This window comes from Symphalangus syndactylus, chromosome 14, assembly GCF_028878055.3.
Source record: "Symphalangus syndactylus isolate Jambi chromosome 14, NHGRI_mSymSyn1-v2.1_pri, whole genome shotgun sequence".
Classification (NCBI taxonomy): Eukaryota; Metazoa; Chordata; class Mammalia; order Primates; family Hylobatidae; genus Symphalangus; species Symphalangus syndactylus.
In genome coordinates, this window is record NC_072436.2 from 90,777,791 (window position 1) to 90,793,906 (window position 16,116).

At 36.1% G+C, this 16,116-nt stretch overlaps 1 protein-coding gene across 25 annotated transcripts in view; it reads left to right on the top strand.

Moving 5' to 3' along the window:
- NRXN1 (neurexin 1) overlaps positions 1 to 16,116 on the top strand; it is a 1,136,968-nt gene that overhangs the window by 958,178 nt on the left and 162,674 nt on the right. For all 25 annotated transcript variants that reach the window (XM_055242605.2, XM_055242606.2, XM_055242608.2 and 22 more), the window contains one exon: positions 4,907 to 5,078. In XM_055242605.2, the coding sequence (XP_055098580.1) occupies positions 4,907 to 5,078 (172 nt within the window). The remainder of the gene's footprint in view (positions 1 to 4,906; positions 5,079 to 16,116) is intronic.

Sequence of the window (16,116 nt, forward strand, 5' to 3'; positions counted from 1 at the left end):
CTGGGAAGGTCCTTGAAGTTTCTAGCAAGCAGCACCATGTTTAATGCACAACAATGGTTGTGTTGTAAGAACATCTATAGTTTCTGAATGAAATAGTAAATACCGATCTTATAAATATGCTTGATATTAGTATTTTGTGCTTTATGTGTATTTTAAATTTATTGTTTTCAGGGAAAACTCTTTGGCGATCACTTATAATTAAATTGTTTTTCAAAACCTGATGCAACTTGGGGTGAAGTAGATAATGTCTGAATTAGGGTCTGGCCTGTTGTTTGAACCCTTACTTTGATAGCCTTCAGTTCCATTCTAGCTAACTCTAGAGTTTAAATCCATGAGATGTCAAAGACATTTGAAGTTGAGGCAACAACTGAACATATCCAAGAAGAGATGGGCATCATTTAAAAGTCAAATGATATGAGAACACTTGGATACAGGAAGGGGAACATCACACACCAGGGCCTGTTGTGGGGTGGGGGGAGGGAGGAGGGATAGCATTAGGAGATATACCTAATGTAAATGACGAGTTAATGGGTGCAGCACACCAACATGGCACATGTATACGTATGTAACAAGCCTGCACGTTGTGCACATGTACCCTAGAAATTAAAGTATAATAAAAAATATACATATAAAAATTAAAAAAAATGAAAGTCAAATGTTCTCCAAGCAGCACGGATGCTCATTGTTTATAATTTGTTTATTTTATTGTGTTGCAAAAAAACAAATCCTATGAAATCTGGAGATTTCTGCACCTAGAAAATGAGCATTTTGCATTTCATATTGCAGAAAGTTTTAAGGTTAAGTTAAAGGGACTTATTTCAGAGTTTAGTGCATTTTTCACCTTTAACATTGCAGTGCTTCTGTTCACTGAATCTAAACCTTCTTAATAATTAATACTCTGATGAAAATAGGCTCTTATGGCCTACCTATCATAACAACTGGGAAACTTCAAGAATTTTTTCCAGTCTATCCTAGATAAGAACCAGGTCTATAATAGATGAGACCCTAAAACAATGGGCAACTCTAGAGTAACAGATATCTTCTTGTACTTGTTGTGTTGAAAGAGCTGCTTCCTAAGCTGTAACAAGAATTTTAACTTGTTCTGTAAAAATATTTCTTTCTAACCACCAGAGAAGTCCACAGGGAGTCTCAACAGTGCTTTGCTCCCTCTTGGATAGTAAAAAGGTCATCCGTTCATTTTTAGACATAAAAAGTAAAATCAGCTTACTCCTCTGTAATAATAGAAGTCAGTTAAAGCCTCTTCATTATCGCTGCTTCAGCCACAGTGGAGCCCCCACTTGCACTGGGAGGAACACGATTGTTTCCATGGCTTTCACTATTCCTCTCCCTCTCTTTTCCTCCAGGGATGAAGCAGGGGAAGAAAGAAGACAGAAAGGGCAGAAATGACCTTACTTGGCTAATATTATTTTAGCCATCTAGTTGAGCTTAGCCTGTACTTAAAGTTCTTAAGAAGGCACTTTTCGGAAGCATTTAGTTCTTTAGAGACCTTAACCCCATTATTAGAATTTACCTGCAATTCCATTGAGGTAGTAAATGCACTTCCTTCAGATGGTCATTTAGGATTCCCACCTCAGCCTCTGGTCATCTATCACAGTAACTCCAAGTTCTTTTTTTTTTCTTTTCTTTCCTGAGTTTTCTTCACCAGTCAGCCCAATCCCTTTAGTAACCCTGCTAAACAGGATACAATACAATTCTACACAGACTCTAACCTAGGGTCCACAAGTGTCCTTTGTCCTAACAAACCCTAATGCACAAGTGGCTCCTGGTACATCAATATCTCTTTGCTTGGCCACTGGGCATCAGCCAGCCACAGTCTCTTCCCTGGAAGATTTCTCAGGTATAGTCAAACACTAGTTTGCTCACTACCTTGACCACTGCCACCCACCAACTCCCAGTAGACACATATCAAATTTTCTTAGATGTTCCACTAATGTCCCTTTCTCCTGCACTTGAGATAGGGAAAAGTAAACTTCCACCCTGCAGTATGTGGAAATCACATCACATCTCAACTGTCTCCAAAAATTCTCTTCTAATTGTTAATCTCCCCTTGCCTTTTTCTGCATTTTGATGGACTGGAAGTAGGTAATTAATTCAGGACCCTCAAAGCAGTTCTCAGTGTTCTCCTTTGCAAGACTGGCTTAATTAACTTTATACTTTATTTTGTAAGATGGAAACAGTAATCTGTTTTTGACTTATTATCTTATCATGTTAACATCTCAGCTGAAACTGAAACAAAAAGAATCATTTTAATATTCTATTATATCCACATATCAGTTGCTTGCAATTTATTCTAAAATTATTTTAAGCATACATGTATTGATACATGTCTACTAACTTCAAAGAACAATACAAGGCCCCTTAGTGGTGCTACTCTAGCAGGAGAGATAAAACAGGTAGTAAAAACAGCTAGATTTACCAAATCTGTTAGCTACAGCTATAGGATGGCACAACAGTCCTAAACTCAGCCTAGTGTAATGATTAAGGACCAGACTCCGGAGCCTGACTGTGTGGATCTGAACCGTAGCTTTTCTCTTTCCAGCTGTGCGACCTTAGCCAAATTGCTTAATCACCCTGTGCCTTAATTTTCTCATCTTAAAAATGAAGATAAAATAGCATCTCCCTCATGGAACTGTTATGAAGAATACCAGAGTTAGTAGTTATAAAATGCGTAGAGCCCTACGTATGTGTTTGGTTGTTAGGAAACTCAGGGTCCATTTAGATAGGGTAATTTTTAAAATATTTACTTATTTCGAGACAGGGTCTTACTCTGTCAACCAGGCAGGAGTTCAGTGCACAATCATGGCTCACTGCAGCCTCAACCTCCTGGGCTCAAGTGATCTTCCTTCCTCAGCCTCCTGAGTAGTTGGGAATACAGGTGTGTGCCACCATGCCCAGCTTTTTTTTTTTTTTTTTTTTTTTTTTTTTAATGGTAGAGACGAGATCTTGCTATGTTTCCCAGGCTGGTCTCCAACTCCTGGGCTTGAACAATCCGCTTCACCTTGGCCTGCCAAACTGCTGGGATTATACATGTGTGCCATCACTTCTGGCTGGGTAATTTTAATAGCTGCAGAGACTTTAGTATATATTTTCCCCTGGACTTATTATGTTCCACCGTATTTCTCATGACCCTTACTTTTAAATACATGTCATTGTAAGGCGTTTTAGCATTGTGTAGACTGATTCAGCTAATAAACAAACGGCAAAAGTCCAATGAAAATTCAAACGTTATGCAAAAACCTATGGAGATTTTTTTTAAAGATTTTTTTTTAGCTCAGACCTTTTTGTAAACATGCATTATTTTCTTATTTTAACAGAATTACTTTTTGCTCATTTTCAGTAATTAATTTAGTACCTACATTTTTAACAGATGTGATATAACTCTACAGGAAAATTTTAAAGAATCTCATTTAAGAGACATGAGTTATCTTTATTTAACAAACGTGTATATAGTGTTAAAATGTGATTTTTTAAAAAGTTAAATCATCCGTCAAGCCTAAAGCAAATCAAAACAAAAAAAATGTAAGCATGCTAACTTATAAGAAAGAGATCTTTATGTACGATAAGAACCCAGGGGGAAAAAAAACCAACAGAAACATTTAGGATCTCTACATGAAGGAGATAATGAGCAATACTGCAAAATAACATCCTCAAATATTTTCCTTTGATTAATACAATTTTGAAAAAGATTTTCCATAAGGATTCTCAGTGTAAGCTGATGGCATACTCCTGCTGCCTATTTCAAATAATGATGAGAACCCCACAAAGAGTCAAGAGAATGTGGCCCAAATCTTCAGGTTTCTAACATTCTGATTTAAAACTTCTACAGGAAAGGATGGACTGTGTATACTTTAAACCCTTCTTCCTCTGTGTCATTTCTCTCAACTGAGGTTTGATGAAGGGTGAACCACAGACAGTTTGAGGTTATGTGTTCTGACAAGGGCCTACAGTACAAGTATTCTGTGCGACTCATTAAGGGCAAACCCACATGCTTTAAAAATCAACTGAATTCATGGTAGAGTTGACAGTCCTGTTAGAGAATGCTTCTCAGAGGCAGAGGACATAGCACATGTTTCTCTTTGCCACCTTATATTATGAAATTCTAAAGTTCACAGCAACAACTTTATAGTTAGAATGATTCGTAATGAGGCTTTGCATATGAAGAAGTGAAGAGGGTGTTCATTTTGGATAACAGTATCTTTGCTTCAACTTAGCTTAGATATAATCTAAGAATAAGGGAACTGAATTTTAGTTTTAAATGTCTCTATTAAGTTATGTGTCCTTGAACAAGTCTTGTACCTTCCTGTGTTATCATCAATAGAATGTTGACGTTTCATCATCAATAAAATAAAAACATTGAATAACTTTCAAGTTCTTAGTATTTGATGGTTTTGTGAATACTAAGGGACTGCACTCATTAAATGCCCCATACCCTTTAGAATGATTTCCTATATTGTGAGTATTTGTCAATGGGCTCTAAACAGACATCATTGCTCTGATTTCACCAGTTATTAAAAGTAAGAATTTGGAGCCCCGTTTTTCTTGTGAAATGGGGAGAGTGAATTAAAGGGGCTGTGCTAAAGGACATGAAAGGATGTCCTTTGTGCAGGCAGCTGTGCACCTTCTCTGTGACAACCTCTGGGAAGAAGGCAGTTCAATTCCCTTGAAAGTGTGCCTTTTGGAATATCAATTATCCATGAAAGAGATGTCTTAAATTTACCCAAATGTCAAGAATCTTGCTTCTACTACATGTAGGTTTTCAGAAGTAAAATTGGAGGAAAGCAGCTGTTTTCCAAAGCACATTTTAAAACAATACCTTGTATGTAATCTTTATTAAATGGTGACTAGTCGACTTAATACAACTGTTGTTTCCCCTCCTCTCTTACAGCACCAGGGAAAAATTGGAGTTAAGTTTAATGTTGGGACAGATGACATCGCCATTGAAGAGTCCAATGCAATCATTAATGATGGGAAATACCATGTAGTTCGTTTCACGAGGAGTGGTGGCAATGCCACGTTACAGGTGGACAGCTGGCCAGTGATCGAGCGCTACCCTGCAGGTAAGCAAGTGAATATGTATCGGGGGAAGATTTTATGAAAAACAAACTGGAAGAAAAAGCACTGTTTTGTGTCCGTTTCACCAAATTGTGGTTTTCTGAGAAACCATCAACTATTTATTGGACTTTAGAGTCATGTGAATGTAATGCTGTCCTAAACTGTTCTTGCTACAGTGTACAAATGCCATTTTATAGGAGAACATGAAGGTGTACGTTATCGCTTTCAAAATTCAGGACATCAATGAAATCAGAAAAATGCACACATAAAAAGCGCAACATATCAAAGCTCTTTTTACTGGATCCTTGCATTTAAACAAAGGAAAGGCTTTGTCAAAAGTAACAAAGTTAAAATTTAAAACTAAGGGAAAGAATATTATAACCCTTTTTTTTTCCTGAAAGAAAATAAGACCTAACCCTTCCTCAGATGGTAGTGCAAGGATGAAACACATTAAAGTGTAGGGATCCCACGAGATAAGTAGAGAACTAGTGAGAAAACAATAGTAGCATAAATCAGCAGTTATAAGAACATGTACATAAAATAAGTTTGTTTTCACTTTCATATAACCATGGAGTTTCATGAGGATTCTTTGACACTAACACTACTCATTTTAAGTCTATAAAATAAATGTCAAGCCGTTATTGATAAAATAAAAATTATCTTGTTTATTGTGAATGAGTTTTATCAATATTATGTTATTGAAACAAAGGTGGTAGATCAGAAATTTTAAACAGTGTTATTTGTGGTTGTATATATCCTCAATTTTAAAACAAATATGCTTTTTAAGTAAAATATAAATTAAAAGTATAAAGGTATTTTACTCCAATCATTATCGTCTCTATATTTTAGTATGAAATAGGTTACTAAAAGCATCAGTCTCATTTCTCTCTTCCTCTTTTAGATAGAACTATGTTTTTTGCAAAGCACACAATTTATAACACAGAATAAAGAAAAAGTATAAAAATACATTTCTGTTTTACTCAATAAAAATAATAATCAAAATATATATTTAAATTCCTCTATCAGACTTATTTGGTTCTTGAAAGAAGCAATTTAATGACATAGCCAATGTATTCAATTGATATCAAATATCCCACGTACTGACTCACAATTGTGAAATGAAATGTCTGTAATACCCTTCTGGACCTTTTCTGGTTTATAGAATTCTAAATCTTCAAACCCTAGTTCAAACCTATTCCATAAGCCTAGTACCGTGCCAATATTTGCTTAATTAAATGTAATAAAAAACTGCTATATGACAAAGTTAGGAAGCAAGGAAATTAATATGTCCAGTGCCTGTTATAATACTGGCAAATAGTAGGCACTCAATAAATATTTGCTGAATTGATGTCTTGGGAATGACCAGAATTTTACACTACAATTACGTGAACCATATACAATAAGGTGAAGTAATGGAAGGTTTGAAAGCCAAGTAACTTAATATGCATGCAATGTTACATAGCCGCTGCTAATCTCAGATTATTGCATTATCTGAAATCCTAGTATAAATGTGCAATTTCAATTTTTATTCTTTATTTTATCAATTTAACTTTTTTTTTTTTGAAACAAGGTCTCACTCTTTTGCCCAGACTGGAATGTAGTGGCAAAGTCATAGCTCACTGTAACCTCAAACTCCTGGGCTCACAGGATCCTGCTTCCTCGGCCTCTCTAGTAGCTAGGACTACAGGTGCAGACCTCCAAGCCTGGCTAATTTTTAAATTTTTTTTGTAGAGATGGGGGGTCTCGCTATGTTGCTCAGGCTGGTCTTGAACACCTGACCTTAAGTGATCCTCCTGCCTCAGCCTCCCAAAGTGCTGGGATTACAGGCATGAGCCACCATGCCCAGCCTAAAAAAAATGTGCTTTTAAAAGTAATAGCTAAAACCTTAATTAAATTACAGAAAGGTGTATTGGTAATTTTCCTAAAATATGGATTAATTACTGCCTATTTGCTGAGAGAAAGTCATCACACTGGATGCCATGAAAATATATAGTAGGGTAAGGTCTAGGCTTTGCTCATGGGATGTTGTCAGCTGTGAACAGTGGACCTGAATGTGCAAAATGATAAATCCTGTTACTATTGCAGTGTGGCATTCGCCTCTTGAAGCATGGTTTTGTGTTCATAGTTAATTCTTTAAAATTTCTTCATTTAGTAACTTTTAACACTTTATCAGCAATTTCCAAACTGGTATCTTTACCTAGAGCTTATTACTACTTATGGTGAGAAAGGGAAAGTCCTAATAGTTTGGGAAATTCTGGGTTAAGCTCCCATGCTCAAATTGGTTTGGGAGATTCTGGTTTAAGCTAAGTTAAAATATCTATACTTGGACTTTATTAATATCCATAATGTATCTGTAAAAGAGAAATACAGGATGCTTTACCCAAGCATAGATGATAGAAAATAAATATAGGATATATTAGCCAAACATCATTGCATTTTAGTAAATATTTTATGTTTTCAAAAATTTCTATATGCCCCAATTTTACTATATTTTATTTGATTGTGCACATACCAGATACCGTGTACTGAATATAGTTCAAAAAAGATATGGTTCCTGTGTTCTTGTAGCAGACTAATGTCCAATTTGAATCTGGTAGCTGAGATTGAGGCAGTACTTATTAATTATTTGAAAAAAATATTTGTACATCTTTGTCTACATTAATATTTGTTTAACATATGTAGTACCTTATTTGCCAATTAAATAATTGTTCAGAATAAGAAACACAATGTAAAAGATGTTTAAAAATAGAAATGAGCAGTATCGTAATAAGAAGCAAATCTTTACATATAGTTATTTCAGATAAAACTTTCAACATTTAATCAGAGATTTTAAATGCCCTTTTACCAAGATGTATTTTAGAAAATATAAATAAACCAAGAGTGGGCAAACTTGCAATTATTCTGAAGGATATACGCAAGGAAAAACACAGATTCAGTCCTCAAGAAAATAAAGCACATATGAAGAATTTCAATATATACATATAAAAAGTTAATGATCAATATATAAAGAACTCAGGGGAGTCATCATTGTCATCAGATGTTTTATTAATCATCTGCACTGTGTTCATCTCAGTGTGATGCTGAGGTAGGAAATAAGCCATGAAAATTTCAAATACCTTTTTCTCTTGGAGCTTCATCTGCAATGGTGCCATAATGGCTGAATACAAATTTTGAAGAGTGTGTCACCTCGATTAAAGTTTTTATGACACAGTGATTGTAAATACGAGTTCAGTAGCAAAGTCTAGTATATGTATTTTATGTCAGTTTGTGGTATGGCTCTTTTTATTAATTTTTGGGGTTATTTTTATTAGAAGAACAGCTAAATTAAAGCTTTTACCACCAAATCTTATAATCAGAGAAGCGGGAACCAGCAGACTATATGTGGTTCCTTTAAAGTGCCTGTACTGCAAAATATAGGTAATAAGGATTGAAATTAGCAATTAGTATAGCACTTAACCTCCATTATAGATCTTTGTGGTAAGTGCTTTTATATGAAGCAATTCATCTGGTAGCAACACTATACCTTTAATGAAAAGCAACCAAAGCATTGACCAATGGTACTGCCCTGTAATTGCCTGGAAGGCTTTCATAGAGAAACTAATTAGTAGAGGTAGATTTTATGATCTTTTTGAGTATATGAAATCTTCCTGTAACTCAACAATTTACATTTTAGAATAAATATTGAATTTTCTGAATAGCAGACCTAGTATCCATTATTTTCTGTGTATACAGCAAAGTACAGAGATAATATTTTACAAACCATTTAAAGTTGAGAAAGCCATTTCTTGGTGTTTATCAGTTAAAACTCTAGAATATAATGCATCATTAATCTCTGATTTGTCCCTAATTACAGTTATGCAGCAAAATTTTCTGTCTCCACAAAAATAGACTTTCTTTTCTCATAACATTAATTCACAAAGCCTAACATCATCTTGCTTACCCAGACTAAAGATTGCTTCAGATAAATCACAGTTATCTTTGATAATAAACTTTTGAATTTGTTTTCCTATCACAATGTGTCAAAAGATTTCTTTTACACTCTACACAAGGTCAAATGTTCATTTTATACTCAACATATTAAATCAACAAATATTTAAAGGATATATACTACATAAAAGGAACATACTAAATTTACAGTCTGGTTACAGAGATAGGCAAAAAATGTTCAAGATTAGAAATATAAAATGTGAGAAAGTGCTAGAGTTATCATATCATATTTGGCTAATTTCTGAATAAGATATAAAAGGAAAACTCGTTCCAAGGAAGAAGAGACCATTTTGAAGTGAGTGGTGTAGCAAGATTGTGAACTCAATAGTAAATTAGATTTAGGTCTTTTCAAGCATGGATTCATTTAGGAAGGATTAGCAGGAAATGGTAGAGACAGACAAACTATTTAGGAAACTACTAACCAATCCAGGTATCAAAAGATAAAGTACTAAAGTAGAATGTGAGAAAATAAACAGGATGAATGCAAAATACACTGTAAAACCTAATGAACAACTTAATAGAGAGACATGCCAACATTTTAGGCTCGCTCTCTCTCTCTCTCTCTCTCATTCTTCTCTTCCTCTCCCCCCTTTCTCCCTTTTAACCAGCAATTATTCAATGTTCTAGTGCTGCTGTGTGTCACCAGACGGCACTAGGTACCAATGAAATGGAAACCAGTTGTAGGAAGGAACAAAGAAGTCAAAGACATTATTATTCCTGTTTGCCGACAGATTAGTCTGATTGGGAGATAAGGAGGATCCAGAAAACCTAAACATGTCAGATAAAATGTGTTAACTTTCAAAATGCCGAGTTTGGTTGCTGTTAAGTTTAAGGAAAATAGAAATTGGTGGTCTGGAGTGGTAAGATAAAGAGATCCTTTAGGGATAAGAGGATCTGAGAGAAAAACAGAAACGCTCTAAGACTCCATAGAGATGGTGTAAATCTTTTCTCATGATCATGCAATTTGTCTGGAAGAGCTTATGAGTATTAGATCTAAACCTTAACTCTGTTTTCATCCATGAAAGCTGGTAAAATATTTCAGGGCTCAGGAAGTCATATTATTACCCTAAATTCCAAACCTTTAGTGTAGCTTAATCTAAGATTAGTTTATTTTTAATTCAAGTCATCAATAATTTATTATTTATTTAAGTCACTCTATTATTTATAGAGATTGCAGGGTTGGTACTGAAGTGTTGGTTAATTTAATGATTTTTTAATATTTGTTTAATTTAATTTTTCAAAGTATCATGTAATTAAAGAAATCTACCTTACAAGATCATCGCATTTGAAGGAGGGAAGGAACTTCAAAGTTCTTCTATTCCAGCTCCTTCATTTATCAAACAACAAAATGGAACCTTGAAGAGACCAACTGATTTGCTCAAGATCACAATGCTCATTAGTGGCAGAGTAAAAACTACACTTGGGGACTGCTGTCTACAAGCTATGCACCTTCCTTTATAAAGTCTGGGAAACATAAAGTAAAATATGCAAAGATCATTAGATGCATTTTTAAACATAGCATAGCCTATTCTTCCTAACTCAATGTTATTACTTACACGATTGGTCCTAATTGTATCAGTTGATGTCACAGTCTGCTATTTCTGCTGACCCACACAAACATATACACACACAAGACTATCTTATGGGTATTTAAACATAGTAACACATAAAAAAAGATTTTCTTATAATAACCATAGTTATTTATAATTTATAAGATAAATTATAATTTATCTTATAATAACCATATTTTGTTTTCACTAAAGTTTTGAATCAATAATACTCGTTAGTAAGCACTAATTATTTTCTAACTTTACTGGAGAAACTTTAGTAGCAAATTAAGTAAATCATTATGGTCCAATAGAACATTAGAATACTTAAGAATCATTTGGGAGAAAAAGTTTGTTAAAAGAAGACTTGCCCATGTTCTCATTAAATGTATAGATATGGGAAGTGTTTGACTAATTTTTTTCCTTCCTCTAAAAGTAAAATAGTGAAAATATAAGTCTTGTGGAAACTGACAAACCATTTGGAATATTTGAATTATTATTTAAATTAAGAACCAATTTTGAGTAGAGTCTAACAAAAGACATAATAATCAGGGTGTGACACACAGAAGGTGCTTACTAAATAGTTGTTGAATAAATCTGCATCCCTCATTAAACTTCTAGGTCAGGGCATTTTTTTTCTGATGATTTTTAGCCAAAATATACTTACATGCATAGATGAATATTTATTTCAATATATAAATGTTTGGTTTCCATTGGAAATCATTAAATGTTTACTAACACTAATTTTCTGTAATAAATCTTACTCTGAGAAAGCTGAAGCCACAAATACAGTAGCTGTGTTAGATTAAACAAGTGTCTAAAACTCTGACTTTTCCTGTTTAATTATCTTTTTTCACAGTGTTCAGTTTTGCTGGGAATTTGAGGTTATTCCAAATGATGAAACATAATGAACTTTTTTATTAAGTAGTATATTGAATATATCTTCCTAAAATTCTAAGCTTAGCTTCTGAGAAATTGTGTCCAAGGAAATGGAAAGAAATGATATATTATCAGACTTCTCACTTGTTCTTACTTTATCAATGACTTGGATTTTTTAAATATCAGAATTTTTACAGTTACTGTAAGGCAACTGAGAGGTGACAGTGTGCTGGCAGCCCTTGCTCGCTCTCCGTGCCTCCTCGGCCTCGGCACCGATTCGGCCATGCTTGAGGAGCCCTTCAGCCTGCCGCTGCACTGTGGGAGCCCCTTCCTGGGATGGCCAAGGCCGGAGCCGGCTCCCTCAGCCTGCGGGGAGGTGTGGAGGGAGAGGCACCGGCAGGAACTGGGGCTGCCAGCGGCGCTTGCAGGCCAGCTAGAGTTCTGGGTGGGCATGGGCTTGGCAGGCCCGCACTTGGAGCGGCCAGCCAGCCCCGCTGGCCCAGGGCAGTGACAGGCTTAGCACCAGGGCCAGCGGCTTCAGAGAGTGTGCCAGGTCCCCCAGCAGTGCCGGCCCACCGGCGCTGCGCTCGATTTCTCACCGGGCCTTAGCTGCCTCCCCACAGGCAGGGCAGGGCTTGGGACCCGCAGCCCGCCATGCCTGAGCCTCCCCTCCTCCCGGCCCCCCCGCCATGGGCTCCTGCGCGGCCCCTTGCTCCACGGGGCCCAGTCCCATCGACCACCCAACGGCTGAGGAGTGCCAGCACACATGGCACAGGACTGGCAGGCAGCTCCACCTCCCGCCTGGTGTGGGATACACTGGGTGAAGCCAGCTGGGCTCCTGAGTCTAGTGGGGACTTGGAGAACCTTTATGTCTAGCTAAGGGATTGTAAACACACCAATCAGCACCCTGTGTCTAGCTCGGGGTTTGTGGATGCATCAATGGGCACTCTGTATCTAGCTAATCTGGTGGGGACTTGGAGAATCTTCATGTCTAGCTAAGGGATTGTGAATACACCAATTGGCACTCTGTATCTAGCTCAAGGTTTGTAAATGCACCAATCAGCACTCTGTGTCTAGCTCAAGGTTTGTAAATGCAGCAATCTGTGCTCTGTGTCTAGCTGATCTGGTGGGGACTTGGAGAACCTTTATGTCTAGCTAAGGGATTGTGAATGCACCAATCAGCACTCTGTATCTAGCTCAGGGTTTGTAAATACACCAATCAGCACTCTGTATCTAGCTAATCTAGTGGGGAGGTGGAGAACTTTTGTGTCCAGCTCAGGGATTGTAAACGCACCAATCAGCACCCTGTCAAAACGGACCAATCAGCTTCTCTGTAAAAGAGACCAATCGGCTCTCTGTAAAATGGACCAATCAGCAGGATGTGGGTGGGGCCAGATAAGAGAATAAAAGCAGGCTGCCCCATCCAGCTGTGGCAACCTGCTCGGGTCCCTTTCCGTGCTGTGGAAGCATTGTTGTTTCGCTCTTTGCAATAAATCTTGCTGCTGCTCACTCTTTGTGTCCACAGTGCCTTTAAGAACTGTAACACTCAACACGAGAGTCCGAGGCTTCATTCTTGAATTCAGCGAGACCAAGAGCCCACCAATTCCGGACACACAACCATGTTAGCATTTTTTTATTTTCTGTTAAAAGAGAGAGCAAGATTCTCTGATGGTTTGATGGGTTTTGGCATCATTTAAACTACACAGGCTGGCAAACAGATAATGCAGATGTTTTCTAAGAGTCGTGGTAAAACAAAAGTAAAGGATATTATATCAACTAGGCTTAACTGCTTCATTCCTTAAATTGAAATCTTGTAGTTTGTCTGTAAGTTGCCATTTTTGTTCCATTATTGCTATGTACTTATGGCAATGTTCTTTGTTCTATCCCAGGAAACTTGTCGATGAGACCTATCAATGACTTTCATAAAGTTCTCTTGTAGTAGAGGCTAACATACAGAGTATCACAGGGCCAATTTAATAATTGTCCAGACAATTCTGAAAGCTCAGTGAAACCCAAACAGGCCCTTTTTCTCTGCTTTCAGAATATGCTGATTTTTTGCCCCCAAAACAAATGCATTATGAAATGTTTATTGCTGACAAAATTGAAATAATCTGAGAAATTAGTTTCTTCAGATATGTGTTGGGTATCTGCTATTTGGATACTATTGTGAATGATGTAGAGACATATAAGTCAAAGCTCTTCTTTCCCAATTTCTCCTAGTACTTTTTTGCCTCTCACTGAAGTTAATCCTTTTTGCAACTGTGTGGGGAGGGTAGGTGCCTTTATTAACACTATCAGAAACCAAGAGCTCAATAAAGTAGGATAGCAACTCATGGGTTTCCTACGTATTTGAAGCTAAACTTAAGCTTGTTTAAAAATGAATTAAATATATTTTGAAACATTTAATCAATAAAAATTTATTGTTTTGCCAGTTTTTAATGAACTTGTTTTACTTTTAAAAGTTCTCGGATTCTGAGAACAAATTACTTAGAAACCAACCCATCAGATCAAATTGAGAAATGTTTATTAATCATTACTGTGTTTAAGAACTTTTTCCAAGTATATCTTATGTTGTAATATACAAATAGCAGCCCTTCTAAGTGATTTTCATAAAATTTCCCCCTTTTTGTCTGCCATTATTGTTTCCAACATACAATTTGTTTAGTAATTTAAGTTCTTATCATAATAAAGGGATATACTGGTCTCACTCCTGAAAAGTAGTCACGTTAAACAGAGAATAGTATTATCATGATTTTAAATAAGTGTGGCTAAAGATACTGGCTGAGATTGTCTTGAAGGACTTTTCACCAAAGATATGGGTAATCAGGTTAATGAATATAACTACTGGTTACAAAAAATGAATTAATCATGTCAGATATAAAAAATTAATTGTCACTACAATGCAAAAATTTAGCTTTTAGGAAATGAGGTGGAAACAAGTTGTAAGAATAGCTAAACACTGAAGGCCAGAAAAAAATGACATAATAAAGAGTATTAGGTTTTTAGGAAACTTCAGATGGTATTTACAAGTATTTGGTTGATTTTAATATTTATATTTTATAACAGTGGCTTTTATAATTTGACTATTACCTGAAAGTATCTTTGTTTTATCATGTAGTTTATAAATAGCTGACTTTAATGGAAGAACAAGTCACATTCCCAACTCAATGACAAGCCTTTCTCTTAATACTTTCTCAAACACTCTGACTTCTTATATCTTCAGGAGCTTTTATTAAATAGCACAGACATATTTATGTATATATTTTTATAAGGATAACACGTAATAGCTAGTATTTTGGTGTATAATGAACAATTTTTAAATCTGTACTATATGATTTGTTCCTTCTCAGCTTTAATGTCATTATTTGAATGTTAACTATGAATAAGTCTCACGATTTTCATGCTATTTATATTTGTCCACTGTCTACCCACTTTTCATATCTTGTAAGCTCAACAATAAGTTGTTTTGTTTAGTTTTTTGAGGCAGAGTCTTGCTCCATCACTGGGCTGCAGTGCAGTGGCCCGAATTCGGCTCACTGTAACCTCCACTTCCTGGGTTCAAACAAATCTCCTGCCTCAGCCTCACAACACCATGCCCAGCTAATTTTTGTATTTTAGTAGGGATGGGGTTTCACCATTTTGGCCAGGATGGTCTCGATCTCTTGACCTTGTGATCCAGCCGCCTCAGCCCCCCAAAGTGCTGGGATTACAGGCATGAGCCACTGCGCCTGGCCAGGAGTAAGTTGGTTTTAATGTCACTTAACTTCGAATAAACAAATGAAAGTGCCGTCAAGAGGAGGCAGAGTATCAAAAAGATAAAATATCATACACTGGTGTCAAGGCCTTATTTAGAGTATAAAGCTTAGGTAACTTATTTAGTTTTAGACATTAATCTAGATCAGTTTTTCTTAACTTCCTTTGAATCTCTGCCTCCATAAGAATCCAATGAAGTAGAACATTCTGTCTTTAGAAAAATACACGTCTATCTGCATTTGTATACAAAATTATGTATGTTATGTTTAAGGGTTGCATCCTTAGGCCCATTTACCTAGAATTCAGAACCTGTGCTCTAGGTGATCTTTGAGGATATTGACATATTAGAGGAAAAAATAAAGTCTGTGTAATGAACATATGAGGAGAAACCTCCTCCTCCCCTAATTAAACATGCTTCCAATGAAATGTGGCTGCCCTTTACTAACCTGCTAATAACCTTCTAACCACTGACATAGCCCTCTGGGTGTAGCCTTTACTAGCTCAGATAATTTTTTTTTTCACAGAATGGGACCAACTTTTGTACTTCCAGTTTAAAGCAATTGTTCTCCAAAATAGCATCATAAGAATGCCATTATCCTTCTAATAAATTTATTTTAAGCACTGATACTATGCTTGATATAATTATAATATGGGGGCATTACATAAAGAATATCCTTAAAACCAAAATGCATGGTTTAAGAGTTTCATTTGGAAAGGTCTCTCAGTGAATCGTCTCATGATTGTGAAGTGTGATGGTGAAGTAACTGTGTCCAATATCATAAAGATAAAAATTGCTGTCAATATAACATCTCTGGAAAGTACAATAATCCCCCTGTATCCATTAAGGAATACATTCCAAGACTCTCACTGGATGCCA